Below are 17,012 nucleotides of genomic sequence, written 5' to 3'. Positions count from 1 at the left end.
TCTTTGCTTAAATGTCATTGCTACTCAGATTGCTCTATTGAAAACAGTGTCCCACAATTCCCCTTACTTTGTTTTTTCTCTTTTTCACAGCAACATATCACCTTTTAACATAATCTATAATTCATTGTTAATTGTACTTATCATCTGCTTCCCCCACGAGAATGTATGTTCCACACAGGCAGAGATCTTGGTCTGGTTTGTGTGGCAACGTCTCCTGAGTGCCTACATTAGTTTCTGGTGCTCAGTAACTGTTTGCTGAAAGGATAAATTAAAAGTTGCAGTTGATCCAAGCCTAGATAGATTGCTTTGCGAAGCGGAGTTGGAGATAATTTTCAAGTTAAAATATTGCTATCTATGAGGAATAATTTTATTTGTCCAGATCATTATTATACTCAAGTATCCTATAGGTGCAGTAGGGTTAATTTCCTCTTAATGTGGTCCTAAGAAGAGGGATGTGCATGAACCAGAGACCAAGAGAGTTAGTAAGAGGGGCTTCCAAGGGCCTTCGGAAATCTCAGCCACTCACAAATGACCCCAGGACAATCTTAAGGACATAGTATTAAAGTTATTCTCCTCCTTGGTTCTCCAGAGGTCTGGCTAAGTCTAAGATTACTGGTTCTCAAATACGTTTTCAAGTGAGCAGGGTGCAGAATTGGAAAAGATCCACAATGTAGGCCTGGTAAATTCCAAGACACCCAGCCAAATCGGCAGTTTCCAGGGGAGCAGGTTACTGTTACTCTCTCCCTCTACGCTGAGGGTGTAAATGTTAGAGAGAGGCAACTGCCCAGGCCAACAGACCAATGTCTGATTGCTTTCCAGGGAGTCCAAGCTCAGGGCACTGCACCTCTATTCCTGGGCACATCCTTTACCCTCCAGAGCTTAGACACACACGTCTGGTCAGTGTAAGCACTCGTGGAGAAGCACATTTATACTCCTTTTCACAGGGACGCAAGCAGAAGGCAAATGAGACCCCTTGAACTAAACAGTCATTCCAGCGCTCCATCCTCTGTGGCAGTGAGTCACTAAAGCAACCAATGAGGGCCCTGCGAGAAGTTTGACTTAGGCAAAGAATACTTAAGGCTCAATTACCCTAAGACTAGTTATCCATCAAATACTACAGGGATTCCAAAACATGGAATGGAGAAACTGAATTCAAAGTCAAAGGTGGGTGGGCCTTTTTTGTTTATTAATATTTATTGTGTGTGTTTAGCTAACCTTTGTAAACTTTGCAGCTAATGCAGCTCCTCACTTTGTCCTGTCAAGGAAATGCATCTTATAGCAGAGAGCTGGCCATCTGCCAAACCAAACAATCCTGGAGACGGCGGCGAGGCTGGGGAACTAGCAGAGATGTGCCATGCTGCTAACTTGTCAAACAGACATACCGGGCTTTATTTAACAACAATGGGACGCGTGCCTGCTAGAAGCCCACGGACCTATCAGAAGACAGACAGCTATAACTACTTGAAAGAGTGTATTCACTCCGTCAACCATTCACCCAAGACTTCTTCCATGCTCTGTTCTCGAAGAGATGCTTCTGTGGCTGGGGGCTTGACACATTTAGACCTACAGATTACTGAGCCACACAGCAAACGAAGGGCAGAAAACGTATCTGAATCAAAGGACCAGAGAAGAATGGCATGATAAGATCTACAAGAATCAAAGCGAAAGCCTTCACATTATATGATGAGTTGCAAGTGGCAGCAGACCACTATAATGCAAAGAACGAGATTCTGAAGTTAGCCTGCATGTTTTAACATATGGATTTGCTTTAAATTGATACAGCACTTTATTCTTAATCTATCTCATCTTACCAAAACATGTGGGACCACTAATGGCTTCTTCTAGCTGCTTAAGCTAAACTCCATTTTAGCATAAAATTAGGTTTAGTCTTTTAAACCAAAGCCTACTTTCATTTTAGCATTATAATCTGACAGTGCGGAGTAAACCCGGATCTGCTCCCCAAAAGTATACAACTCTACCAGTAGCCACAGAGAGACCGGAGCTGGAGATCATAAGCAAGAGGACGAGAAGGAGTCACAAGACTTTTAATGTGTTCAACATAGAGATTCTCTCTACAGAGACCAAAGGGAAAAAAAGGTGGGCTGGGGAAGAAGAGAGAACTGTGTACAAATGGCAGTGTCAAAATTCCGAAACAGGGATTTTGGAATTACCCCTAAGCACAAGTAAAAAGGCCACAGAAAATTCCAAATAATTTATTTCTGTGGTCTTTTTGGTTTACTTTAAGTGAAATCCTGGAAGCAAATAAGAAGAGGAGACGGAAACCAATAAGAGAAATAAATTTATATTTTAGGACATGGTGGGATGGGAATTACTAAGTATCTGGAACTTTATGTTACTTAATTGAATTCTCACAACAGTACTACAAAACTAGGCATCTTATTCTCATTTCACAAGAAGAAACTGAGGCTTGTAGGAGGGTGGATAACTTTCTCAAGCTGACAAACTTGTACATAGAGGAGGTGGGATTGGGGGGAAGGTGAGGGGTTTCCAACTCCAATGCTTGTTCCCTTACACTACCTAATTATGCAAAGTCCTATTTTAGAATATGAAAAGGAAGGGACGGCAGAGATTTTTATATCATTTCCAAACTGACCTAACTTAGAAGTAGAAATCTTAGCAAGTTTATATTTAAAAGCAGATGGTGTTACTAAACTCATAAAGGAAAAAGCCCACCTAGCTACCCAGTTCGGAAATGTTACTACAAAAGAAATCAATGCCTGCGTAACATCTTGGGCGTCTGTAAAGCACATATCTAAACACTACCCTTATTCTACTTTACATGTGAAAAGAGACCCAACATCCTTCATAGTTTTATATCTGAAACACGATTATGATGAAACACCATTTCCTGATCCTTCCCAGCTGCTGACCCACACTGTAAACCAAACTCCATCTGGTTTTTTCCTGTTTGTTTTTTTATCATTAAGTATAAGAATGGATAAGCCAACTCAGTGATTCCTGGGGAGGACAAGCATTTTTCCGAATTTTCAAATCAAGAGCCTTACACCTGTCTGTGAAGAGGACTGTCCCGCAGCCTTGCAGACTTGTTAGAGGGGGCCTCACGGTCATGGCCATCGCAGGACTATCGGATACACTGGAATGGCCGTGTGTGTGCTGATCCCCAAGGCTGAGAACACAGATCAAGATGTGAGTCCAAAGCAAATGAAAAGAAGGCAGAGGAAAATGGAAAAGTACTGGAGAAAGAACTTTCTTCCGACTGTCACAAGTTTTACTCACAGAGAAAGAAAAACTGCTTCCCACATTAAAATATTGAGCCGGGGAGGTAGAAAAGGTGGGAATTTTTTAACTTTTCCGGGCTATTTGTCCTGTCCTCCCAATGCCTTGCTTTTCCCAAACTTGGATTATTTTGCAGCACACATGGGCCATGGGGCTTGCCCTCATCCCTCTAAGGTTCAGGAAGCACCTAGTGAGTGGGCCTCAGTCTCCAATAAATAAGATTCCTCAACACCCACCTGATCTCCATGGAGACATCCCTCAAATGGAAAAGGTTTAAGACAGACATTTTCTCTGCTCTTCTCTCTAAGTGAGCATGTACCTTATCTATCCTTTTTCCTCCTCCACACTCCTCGAACTCCAAGAAACTTCCACCATAGGAACTGTCTCTCTTTGCTGGAAATCTTCTCAATCTTCCTCCTTCCCTGCCCCAGATATTCTCTCTCTGATAAACCAGATAGATGCCCAATGGTGAAAAGAAAAAATGCCAGAGCACTTTTGTTGCTGCAGAAAAACCAAACAGGGAAAAGCATTGCTCTAAATATTTGGTAGAGATGCACAGATTCCACTTTTTAAAAACTGGCATCTAATTATCAAATTAATTCTCCTCAAACCTATGGAAAATGCATTTATTAAAATCAGTTCATTTACAGCCTATGCTCTAAAATTAAGGTAACCGCTAAAGCAGCAAAAATCTGGAATCTGGTAGTTGGACTTGGCACTAAATGAGTCACATCTGTATCTGATAATAAACTTGCCTAAAGAATTTCATCATGAAAAAAAGTTCTCAGAGAAAATGGAAAGTCTCCTGGGTAAGAAAATTAAACACAATTTTCTTCATCTAATTCAAAACACTAAATTTTAATTTGGTCTAATCCCGCTTTTTGAGAAGAATTTACAAGGCAAAGAAAGTACAAATTATGATTAAAGAAAATCTGGTAATTATTCTTATCAATGACAGTCTGGGAGCAGGAAACAAACAGGAGTCCACAGGGTGAGTGACACTGGTGGGTGGCGGGTCCCCTAAGGCAACTACCCTAGAGGCATCATACCACGGTGATCCACTTAGAAGCTGCACTTACTGGAAAGCACATTCTCAACATTCTAGCAGAGCTTGCCACTGGTGGGCACAGGACGTGCCAAGATGTGGAGCCCCTCAGCTGGAGCCTCAGGCAAGCCACTTCCCGCAAAGAGTAGCCTTATCTGTTTATATCACATATTATCAACTATTATGAAGACCAGGTTGCGAAAAAGCACGGGAAGCCCTACCTAAGGCCACCTCTGTCAATCAAATCTGCACAGACCCCGGCCCCTTTGCTCTTCTTCATTTATCAGTAGTTAAAGGTGGACATAAAGGTAATAACCATAAACCCTTTGTTTATGTGTATCAACAAAGCACAAATGGATAAAACTATTAAATACCTAACTACTACATGAGAAATACAGATATATGATCCGGTCTTGGAAATCAAGTATGTAAAACCAAAAAAGTACAGGAAAGCTGAATCTTCGAAGGTGAACTATCCAGGATATGTAAAGCACTATTTATCTCAATATAGTACGGAAAGAGGTTTTACAAATCATACTCTTTTATTTAGCCCTTTGGGGGGGGTCTCACAACCCCTCCTCATACAGGACACAGCATTATCTATCACTCCAAAAAAAAGGAGAAAACACTATACTGGGATATGTGTTAATTATAGACCTCGTTCTTCCCCACACTATATATAATTGTGAAAGTTTGGCCAGAGTTCTGATAGAACAGCTGGAAAACTTGTTACCAAAGATCACTCATCAAATTCAGGTTGGGAGAGAAGAAACTGTCACAGAAAATTCTACAAGACAAAGTCCCTCACTTGGTCTTCTATCCGTGAGAAGTAATATGGTGCTGGGCTTAGATAAGAGAGCAGTAGTCATTGTTGTATTATATTACACATTATATAAAGAACAGCGTGTCACTTTGAACACCTTTAAACATCTACAACATCAAGTTCTCCTTTTTAATATTTTATAGAGGAGTCAAGTATGTTTCTCCTTCAGGGTTGTATTATCTAGAGGCTGATTCCTCATCCAGTTTTGCCATTATGGCAATTATGTCTACATGTGTACAAGGAAATATAGATAAGTTTAAATACCAATAAAATAAAACACCAGACATTTGTGTAGAGAAGGGAAAAAAATGTTTCTATTTAACCAAAAGGGAAATGCTGACTTTTTTGCTATTTTGAAGAACTAGAAATAAAAGCAAAACAGTAAACGGAAAGTATTTCCTTGAAACTGCGGACACCAAGAAGTAGTAGATGCCGTTTAATATACAGCAAGGTAAATGACACTAGGAAATGGATAAACTATTAAACTGGACAAGCCCTCCTTTTATTCTTCATTCTTCTGCATTCTACGATTTATGAAACCTGAAGCAGCATGCAATAGGCCTTTCCTCTCACTGTAACTCCCAAAATAAGATCACTGTCAAACAGATAATTATAGGAAAAGGCATCTTCCTGTAGGTTTTGAATCTGGGCTCCTACAGTAAATATTATCTCAAAGAAGAGAATATTGAACAGTGAAACTAAATAATTGTACCTGAATTAGGAGTCTACTGGCTAAATAAGACTTTTTTTAAAAGACTTGGGATGAGAACAGAAATGAAGTGATAAGTGTATCAGAATTTGTCTTCCATCCTAAGGAAGAATAATGATTAGACTTTTGATAAAATATAGTGATAAATTCCAACAACTAATTTTTACTTCAAGGAGAGTATGTTTTACAAAATAGATCCAGGACACAGATCATATTCATTAACAATATAACAACCAAATTATATTTATTAGAGTTTTAAATTATGAGCAGTTTAAGCATCCACAGTAAATTTGGATTTCCTCTACTGAACTCAAAACAGCTATTTTTAGTAAGACTGAAAAAAGATCATCTCAAGTTTTAAAGAAGCTGACAATTAACATATGTAATTCTTCCTTCAAATCTAAAATAAAACATTTATGCTCTGAAATTCCAAATTTATTTTAAAAACTATTAACAAAAAACAAAAAACAAGAGAAAGTGGTAGGGAAGAGGCCATTACAGTAAGTTCCAATAGAACATACCAGAAGAACATATAATAAGAGGTAATGTAACATTAACAAATATATTTTTGCCAAACACCTACTATGTGCCATGTGTTATGCTAAGCATTCTAATGTCTGTATCACCCACATGGCACCGAGGAGACTCTCACTCCAATACGGTCACTGAAGAATCTAGAAATGGCTTAGAAAAGAGTATCAAAGGTAACAGAAGTGTGGAGAAAATACACCACAAGGAAATGTGAAAAACAATAACAACAACAACAACGAGTGTGCTTCCTTTAGACAGGAGAACACTGAATAGTAACTTTATAATCTTCAAGGAAACAGAGGCAGTTGAGCAGCTGTTCTCCAGCTCCGTGAGGACTAGAGGTAAAGGATGTGGGCTCTAGGCCTGAGAACGTGCGGCTAAAAGTAAAGGAAAAAAGATCCGATGGCAAGGGATTTCATAAACAGAATGACCTCCCTCGGGGGTTGTAAAAGTCAGTCTAATTTTCATATAGGAGAGCTAAGCTGCAGTGCTCAGGTGGGCAAGGAGACTGACTCTGAAAGATCCTATTGAGAAACAGAGCAGAGGATGCCTGATGCCAGATGGCAGCTAATTAAGCCATAGCCAGCAGCTCTGCTTGTGGCGTAGCTATGTCAAGGGGACATACCACCAGAGTGAGAGGTGACTCACATGGGGATTGGTGACATTATTTTATTTCCTACAATATGAATGTCCCTGCATATGTGCAGCAATCTTAGAAGCTTCCTCCCAGGCACATGTGCTGCAATTTGTACGATTTCATTGTGTGTTTTCCAGCACTGCTGCAATTTTTTAATTAAAAAAAAAAACACCAAAAACTCCAGATTCTGGGTGAGACAGAGGAAACACATTTCACTCAGTCTCTCCCTCTGAATACAGTTATAAAACGCGGACGGAAGGCATGGAACACCGATCTGAGGACTCTGAAGAGTAAATAGTAGAAGGTGGATCGGGGAAGGAATCCAGAATTCAAAGTATCGCTGAAGCATCAGTGAGTTTACAATTTCCCCCACTCTGGTACTCCACTCCCCCACTAAAAAAAAAAAAAAATCTGTGATGAACAAAGTATCAAAATTCTACCTAAGGACAGTATCAGACCGAGTTTTCCTTTTGCCTCAGGCTTTAATACAGCTCGGCAGAGCACTGTTACTGATCCCGTTTTTACTTCAAGTATTTGTGTTTTCTGCATCATGAATTTTTTGCAGTAATTTTCTTTTTTTTTTTAATGTTCCATTAAAATGTTATTTATCTTAATTACTGAGTTTTCTGGCACCTCCTTAAATTTTGTGCTTGAGCCTGATCCTAATCCTGGCCCTGTCTCAACCTGTATCTCGCTCTATTACACAAAACTTAGCTCAAAATGGACCACACCTAAATATAAAACATAAAACTTTTAGAAGAAAATCTGTGTGACCTGCAGTCAGTCAAGGAGTTCTTAGATGCAACACCAAAAGTACATTCTATGAAAGTAAAAAATTGATAAATTAGACTTTCTCAAAATTAAAATCTTTGCGTCATAAACGACACTATTATGAAGATTAAAAAAAAAAACCAAGCAATAGATTGGGAGAAAATATTTGCGAATCACATAGTCTAAAAAAAATTGGTATGTAGAGTATATAAAGGACTCTCAAAACTTAACAGTAAGAAAACACACAACCTAAAATGGGCAAAAAATTTAAATAGGTACTTCACCAAACATGATATGAAAATGGAAAATAAACACATGAAGATATTCACCATCACTAGCCATTAGGAAAATACAAATCATCACCATGATGAGATACCACACCACACCTATTAGAATATACGAGTATAAAGTTAAAAATGCCAACAATACAAAGTGTTGGTGAGGATGTGGAGCAAATGGAAAATGCATACACTGTTGGCGAGAACGCAAAATGGTATTGCAACACTGAAGAATGGCTTGGCGTTTTCCTATGAAAATAAACAGACACTCACCATATGACTCAGCCAGCCTACTCTCAAGTGTTTACCCTAGAGAAATAAAAACTTATGTTCACACGAAAACCTAGGCTTATTGCAGCTCTATCTATAATCTCCAAAAACTGGAAACAATCAAATGTCCTTTAACAGATAAACTATGCTTTATCTATACAGTGGAAAACTACTCAGCAAAAAGATGTAACAAACTATTGATAGACACAAATGACCTGGATGAATCCCAAAGGCATTCTGCAGAAAGTCAGTCTAAACCAGTTAACTCCTGTATGAGTCCACTTACAAGACATTCTTGAAAAGGCAACACTATATAGTGAGAATAGATAGGTGAATGCCGGCGGTTAGGAGTGAGGGGAAGGGGAAGGGACGAGCGTGTGACTACACAAGGATGGCACAAAAAAGTGTTTTGGGGGCGATGCAACTGTTGTGTTTGTGTTGATGGTGGCTATATGAATCTATGTATGTGTTTTTAAAATCACAGAACTGTCCACTTTAAAAAGAGATCAATTTTACTGTATAATTTTTTAAAATAATAAAAAAGAATCAGCACTAAACTAGTTACTGTCGTTTTTCCTACCTAAAACATTTTAAGACTTATAAGGCAGATATTAACAGTTAAACCACCATGAAATCTGTGGTTCCTTTTCTCTCTATTCTCTTTTGCCTCTTCTCCAAATGCGGGAAACGACTGTCCTGGAACACCCATAGCATGACACCTTTAGGTGCAATGAGAACGGAGAAGTCATTGATTCAAGTCCTACTGATACCAGCCTCCCCCCCACCCCCCGCCTCACCCTTGGACACTGTGAAGCTACCTGAGTAGGAGACCCCAGCTGAATTCCTGTTACTATTTATATTGAACTCTGGTATGGATGCTGCTTACTTCAGAAAACTCCCAAGAAAGGGTTTAGTAATCCAACTCACAAAAGCACCAAAAATACAATATTGTTTTTCATCATAGCCCAATGGCATCACTTTTTTTCTGTAATTAAAGAAAATACTCCTACAGAAAGTAGTACTGACTGATCACTGTGCTTCTTGGCAGTAAAATATTGTCCTAATAGTCATGCTGGGAGTTAGCTCTTGACCCTGGAAAAGGTAGTGCTAGAGAAAGAACTACGCGACTGCTGTGTTGGCAGATCTACACTAAAACTCCATCATCTCCTACTTACTCCCAGGTTCCCTCCAAACATTCATACATTTCAGAAGACCAGGAAATAATCAGTGCTCATATCCCTGCCTTTCTGTTCTCGATGAGCAAATGCTCCATACACCTATGATGTCTTACACTTGGCTGTGGGGAAAAATACATATTTCATTAAACATAAATATGCTCATCAGGACCTATCGAGAATATGCATTGTTTAATCTTCCCCAGAAAGTGAATTACAGTAAAATTTCATTAAGCTGATATCTCTTTATTCAAAATAATACATAATTCAAAACAACTACTATGCCCTAGTCTACCAGCTGCCTGATTGCTCTTTAATAAAATCAGATAATGGAAAGCTAGTTAATTCAAAGCCCATTTTTTCCAACCCCATGTGCTACACCTTAAGAAGGTTTCACCTTATTTTAGAAGGCACATAAATGCCAAATATAGTCTTTCTTTCAAGTTTATTTTCAATTGGCATTTGCAGTGCCGATCGTTCAAGTTCCCTCCGTGTACTGTTCCTTGTATAATCCTGACTGGGCAAGGACACCACCTGACTCATTTCTAGAAAACTTTTAAAGAGGTGCAATTCTGTCTGAGCTGGGATTTTGTATCCCAGTAAGACACGTCGTTAGTCTATCCCCCGTACAAAATAGAAGAACAGATGAGTTCCTCAACAACTTCAGAGACAAGCTGTCACAGGCGTAGCTTCATTAATTCGTTTGAAGTGAATTTCCAGATTAGTTTATATCTGCATTCAAATGTAAGAACCAAGATACATTCTAAAGCCAACTCTCCTGAGGACTTCTGGAATATCCATTAATTTGAATGACTTTTCTGCTCCCTTCCATATGTACGAATAATGGAAGGTGACTATAGTCTGAATGGTCAGCACGTCCCCTACACTTACAAATTAAGATAGATGGCTAGCTTCGTGAAGGGTCTATTATTTCATGCCCTGTTATATCCATTTATTCTTCCTCTTCAATCTCTTTAGATTTAAAATATCAATATTCTTTTCTAATAAGAACTCAAAAACTTTTTATATGGAATAAAACTGGCAATATTTTCATTTTGTGTTATGTCATTTCATATGTTAACACAGTAATTTTCTTGGACATCAAAATTTATTAATTTAAATGTCATATCTGGGAATAATCTATGGGTGATACGATTAAATATGGTACTTTCTTAATGATCTGTTTTTAGATTTAATATATACTACCTTTATAATCAGAAAACTGGAATTAAAACACAAAAAGCTAATCTGATAGTCCCCATTGAAAGGTATAGATGAAGAACCAGATTTTATAAGAAAAAACAATGTAAGTTCAAGTTCTCTTCAGAACTCCACCTAATAATGAAAACACAGTTGATATTTCATGAAAATTTGTTTGTTTGTTTTTTAAAAGAAATCAGTTTTTTACCCAATATGGACCTCATTTTCTCCTCAATATATACAGTAGGCTGTCTCTATAATCAGACATATGGGTCTTAAATAAGAAATTTTCCCCTCCTTTTGGGAAACATATAAGTTAGAACTCAATTAACATAATTTTTACTAACAATTACTTCTTTTTCAACAAATACTCATGCTAATAAGGGGGAGAGACCACTTGTTTACTAAGTAAGTAAGTAGGCAAGTAAATAAATCTGGTAGGAAAACTTCATGCTGTCCCTATCTTTTAGAGGAAGGCCACAGTTAATATTAATAACAAATTAAGAAGGTATTATTTTTATTTCACTTGTCTCCATTTGATGAAAATTAAAATAACTGATAAAGTTCCAGGAAGGCAGATCCAGAATACATATTTTCTCTAACTATAGAGTTGACTCCATGAAAAATTAATAACAAGATTTCAAACTGATAGAAGATACTTAATAGTTGACATTGAGGTTTTTTTTTTAAAGAACATAAATGATATGTGCACAATATTGATTTCATTTCTCACAGGAAGGGGATATTCTGGAGAAGAAGTAGTGGTGGAAAGAAGCAAATATGTAATACATCCTTGTTCTTTGTTATCTATTCTCTTTGGTGGTTAAAAAAATGTTCCTAAAGATAATCAAATATTGCTTAGGTAATCACAAATGATTCTTTTCTTCCTTAAAAGACCTTCACTTACATTGGCACAAAGATGCTTAATCAACTTTAAAATTCTTAAGGCAGTCTAGTGGAAGATACCAAACCAAATTTCCCTTCCCTTCCCTTTAGCTAGATCAGTTGTGCTAGACGTTACAGCTGTTTTAAAAAGAAAGGTTTAGCTTTTTTCTTTTGTTTCCTCACTTTGATCAGTTAGTGTTTACAGAAACAGAGGTCACTGAATTAAGTACCTAAGCAAACAAACAAATCAGAAGAGAAGTCAGGATCAGGTGTGAAATTTCTGGCTTTTTCCTTTCCACGTTTCTTATCTTTACCCAAGGAAATGTCTGTTATCTCTTTCAAATTATTGTCAAAAGCAATTGAGGTGAAGAGGCCCATCTTAAATAATACTAGGTCAAAACAACTTTATTTCACCATGCGTGGGTTAAAGAGTATAAATGGTTATATGCTAGTACAATTGCATAAATGATGTGCTTTGAATTATATTAGTTAAAAAGGAAATTCTATTAGTCAGTCTGCAATAAATTATAGTTTGATGAAAAATTACTAAGCTAATAATAGTTTATAATATTATTTCTGAGCATTTCCCAAAATAACTGGAATTTTGAAAGGTTTAAACACTTTTCTATGTTTCCTCTAAACATAGCTGTTTTTTAAAAAATTGATATGTCATCTCCAAATTATATTTTGTCCATTCTCTCACTTCTACACTTTTATCACATAAAGCAATGGAAGTCTTTACATAATATATAAAAAGCCTAGGATCCCGTCATACACAAAAACAAAAGTGAGTTTGTAAACTCAAGATTCAAGTTATATTCTGGAATTTATTGTAGAAAAAAAGCTAAGCACACTACTTAAAATCACAAAGAATTAGATGTGAGGAATATGCAAGTGTGTGTTTTTAGCTTGAGGAAACACAACTGGACTACAAAGGAAACATCTAAAAATAATTTCAGCAGAATTGAACATTTGTCACCTCCTAGTAAGGAGAGTTAAGAGTCTCTACACTGAATAGAGAAAAAAAATTCAGAGCATATGACAACGCAGAGAGTGGAATTATACCCAGTTTTTCTTCTAAGTCTGTTACAGAAAAGAAATATGGAAAATTTAATTGTTATATTTTTAAAAGGTGTTTATTGTGAGGATTGTAGGACAGTTTTTAGTTATTAGGAAATTAATTGTATAGATGGTTCCCTTGCCTTTCCATCTCTAGGTACTTCTCTCCTGCCTCACTCTCCAAAGACACCACAATGTGCTCCACAATGTGCATCACTTTCTGGAGCTTCCTAAGGACAGTCGTCCCTCAGTATCTGCAGGGGGATTGGTTCCGGGACCCATCCCAAACCCAAATCTGCAGATGCTCAAGTCCCTTTTATAAAATGACATAATATTTGCATATAACCTACACAATCCTCCCGTATACTTTAAATCATCACCTGTAATACCTAACAATGTAAATTCTATATAAATTGTTGTTATCCTGTATTGTTTAGGGATCAGCTTTCTGGAATTTTTAAAAATATTTTCAATCCGAGGTTGGTTAAATCTGCAGTTGCAAAACCCATGGATCCTGAGGGCCAACTGTACCCGTCACTCATTCAGTAAATATTGATTAAGCGCCATCTACGTGCTCGGCACTGTTCTAAGCACTGAATATGTTGCAGTAAACAAAACAGGCTAAGTTTCTGCTCTCAAGGGTGTACATCCTGGTGGTAGAAGACAGATAAAAAGAAACAAATATGCAATAGATGAGGTGGTGGGAAAGTGCTATGGAGAAAAAGATCTAGCTAAGACAAGCAACTGAGAGCAACACAGCAAACAACATGTTCTGTACACTACAGAAATCCAGCATGTCTTCAAAAGTGCAATCATACTTCCATGTCCCTTAATTTACTTACGTTTCAATTTAAATTACAATTTTAAAAACACAATACCAAGAATAATACTTAAATGTACAGTCATTGAGAGGCATAACAGAACACGGCTTACTTCTGGGACAACCAATTACAATAATTTTATTTTCTTGAGATTAAAGTTGATAGAGTCAAGAGTGTTTTTCTTTGATTCTAGTGTTTTAGTTGGCTTCTGGATGCACCCAAAAAAATATTATTAGTGTTGGCACATTTCAAATTATGTCATGAGATTAGAATCTATAAAACTTAAGTACTCATCTAGAATTAGTCTCATTGTTATTTCTATATTGTCTCTAACTATACCATGGTTTCAAATTTAGGGCCTACAATTAAGACTCCACAGTAATACTAGAACATTAGAGACATGAGCTTTTTACTGGTGATTTAGAAACAGTTGTTCAATTGTCTGAATCACTTAAGTGCTTAATATGTCTCAACTGTTTACAAAGAGCTGAAACAACTGGAGAAACCTACATAAGAGCACTGTTTAAGATATAGGATATTACTAAAGAATTTGACAATGAGCCAAAGAAAATTTACACAGACATTAACTGGCCTGTTTCATACTCAGAAAATAACAATGATTTGCCTCACCATCTAAATAATAATATATACTTTAAAAGACTTTAAAGGAATTCAGATTTTCCTCTGGGAATCTTTACTATTATTATATTACCTATGGCTCCAGTCTCAGGATGAATGAATGAATGAATGAATGAATGAATGAATGAATGAATGCTGGTGTTTTAGTACTCATATTAACCTGGAAAGAAAACTAAAGGGTTGGTTTTTTTTTTAGACGTAGAAGTTAAATCTGAAGCGTCTTTAACTTCCAAATAACTAAATAGAAATTAAGCTGATTGGAAGCTGAGTCTTAATGACAACACGGACAAGCAGAATTCTGTCAAAGTTTTCAAGGTTTAGGAAACAATGATATACTTCCTCACTGTCTGAGGGCATAATTTTTCACTTCTATCCACAATCCGCAGATCCCCACAAACACGCACATTGTGGGAAGCTCATTTCTATATTCTACCTGACAATCAGGTTCTGCTCTCACCAAACTGGTTGGCAGAAGAGGGAAACATCACTGGCCCAGCTGAAATTCTGACCGAAGTATGGGCCCGTAGGAAATACTGGGCCAGGGAAGGGTAGAGGGTAGATAAGCCAGTCTACAATGTACTAAGAATTCCTGTGTTGGAGGAAGAGCAGCTACCATTGCACTCTAAGGACCAGGGCTTAGGTTCTATTTAAAAACCAAAAACCAAAACAAAAGAGGCAAACTTCACTTCATTCTCAAGGCTGGGGAGAAAAGAATATATACATACCGCATCCGTGATGTCTATTTCATATACCCTTTGGAAAGTCCTGCGCTCAAAGAAAACAAGTTTGCCACTGCCACATCCCCTTTGAACAGATGTACCGGTGACTAGGAGTTTATCATCTGGACTGAAACAGCAGTCGGTCCTACAGACAAAAAGAGTTTATAAGCTTATGACCCCACAACAGTGCAACAATAATGAGTGAGTCAAATGAAGTACAAACACGACCATTATAAGAAGAGATAACTCTTATATAGGGCTTAAAATAAGTCAAGATCTTATATTAATGTGTTTAATCTTCAGAATAATCCTATGAGGTAGACATTATTATCCCCATTTTACTGATGAGGAAACTGAGGCAGAGAGAAGTTAAATAAACCTTGTCTAAGATCACAAAAGAAAGGGATTCGAACTCAGGCAGTCTGATTCCAGAATCTTTGCTTTTTTTTTTAACTTCTACCCGTTATAATAATATGTTTTCATGTAGAGCGGATGTGGGAAAAACTCAATATAAACACTGACAGTATCTATACACAAATAGACACTGTATGACTAATGACTAAGTAATGATTACTTTGACCACTTTTGTAATTATTTTCTACCATCACCGCCACCTAAATAATTTGAGTTTTGTCAAGTCAAGCACCATGAAATTAGGAGCAGTTTGCACTGCTGGGACCTAACTGAGGGCTCTTGGTATTAGAGGTCCGGCCACCTGATTCTGAGTTATCTAAGACATGACCCAAAGAACTTATGTAGTTAGCATTACTCGTAGCAAGCATAATAATAGCTCAAGAAATTCTCATCAGCTATAAATTCATGTTAGTTCGTCCATCTGTTTGTCTTAAGAGATAAATACCATGGCCAACAGATCACGCTAGAGTCAGCGATCTGTTATTATTCAGCTTCCTCCATTTGATGCTCCCATTACCTTCATGTCCTCCTTTTTGGTCATTATTTAATATACATGTGAGATTTCATTTCTACCAAAATAAAAAATTTTGTTCAGGCACCAACTGTAGGACTTAAAGGTCAGATTCCACCTCAGCTGCCTCAGCAATCTTTAAATGCTTTTCTCGTCAACTTAGTAGAATGGAAACAACAATGTTCAGCTACCCAGAGCAAGACAGTTACTGAACCGCTGTCTAGAATGATGATAAAAAATTAAGAAAATGATATATAATAATGCTGCTAACTATTAAAAATTGCTTTGATGGTATAAGGGTTCAAATTTTAAAAGACAATAAATACGTAGCCCACCCTATCATTTATACAATATAAAAAGAACAAGCCCTAAAAATAGCATTACTACCCAAAGACCTATGCATGCATCCAATAAACACACACACACACACACACACACACACACACACACACACACGAATATGTACCATTGAAACTTCCAAAAAAAATTTCATAGGTCTAAAGAGTGTGCAAAAGGAAAAGGGAAATATAAAACGCAACTTTCAAAAAACCTGTTTCAATCACTCTTTAAGTCCCTTTTCTAGAAGATCTAAAAGACATGATATAAATGAACATTAAGGTGAAGAAATTTATTTTCCACTCTTTTATGCTTATCAAATATTAAAAATATGCTACTTACATTGGGAACATGGTGGGAAGACCCGAGGCTGAAAAAAGTGGCTTATTAAACTGTCGGATGTCCCATAACTTTAATGTATCATCACCTGATAGAGGAATGAGAAAGAAAAAAAAAGACAAAGTGAATTGTGCAAAAAGCACTACCTCCAAGTTTAGAGTTTGCTAAACTTAGCGTATTCACTATAAAAAGGAAGAAAAAACGGAAGGGAGGGAGGGAGGTAAGGAGATGTAACATGGGCATGTTTTACTTTTTTAACTGTTTGGGGAGCTTGAAAGCAGTCGTTGCAAGAAAAGTAGAAAGATATATGATCATGAATTGGCCGTCTAGAAATTACTTTCCAGATTGATGTAGCATCTGTAGGCTAAAAGGAACCCTAGAGAATCCACTCTAAAGAGTGATTTTAGAGCAGATGGCAGCTCCCCTGTGATATACATGAGCATAACCTGACTTCTTAAGAAGACATTAATTTAACAACCATCAGGACTGCAAATAGTTCAATTCACAACTGATTCTTTTTCCCACTAGAGTGTACCTGAAGCTATCCATTAATGTTATGGGGGTCCGCTATGTAATTCCCTTCCCTCCAGTG

At 37.2% G+C, this 17,012-nt stretch overlaps 1 protein-coding gene across 1 annotated transcript in view; it reads right to left on the bottom strand.

The window, feature by feature from the left end:
• WDR70 (WD repeat domain 70) overlaps positions 1-17,012 on the bottom strand; it is a 238,384-nt gene that overhangs the window by 25,929 nt on the left and 195,443 nt on the right. Inside the window, exons 13-14 of the mRNA XM_074328991.2 lie at positions 16,424-16,508; positions 14,827-14,965 (exon numbers count right to left, since the gene is read on the bottom strand). Of these exons, the coding sequence (XP_074185092.1) occupies positions 14,827-14,965; positions 16,424-16,508 (224 nt within the window). The remainder of the gene's footprint in view (positions 1-14,826; positions 14,966-16,423; positions 16,509-17,012) is intronic.

Source organism: Rhinolophus sinicus, chromosome 3 (assembly GCF_057876585.1).
Source record: "Rhinolophus sinicus isolate RSI-liver-muscle chromosome 3, RSI-T2T, whole genome shotgun sequence".
Taxonomy (NCBI): Eukaryota; Metazoa; Chordata; class Mammalia; order Chiroptera; family Rhinolophidae; genus Rhinolophus; species Rhinolophus sinicus.
This window is presented reverse-complemented; position numbering and strand designations above follow the sequence as displayed.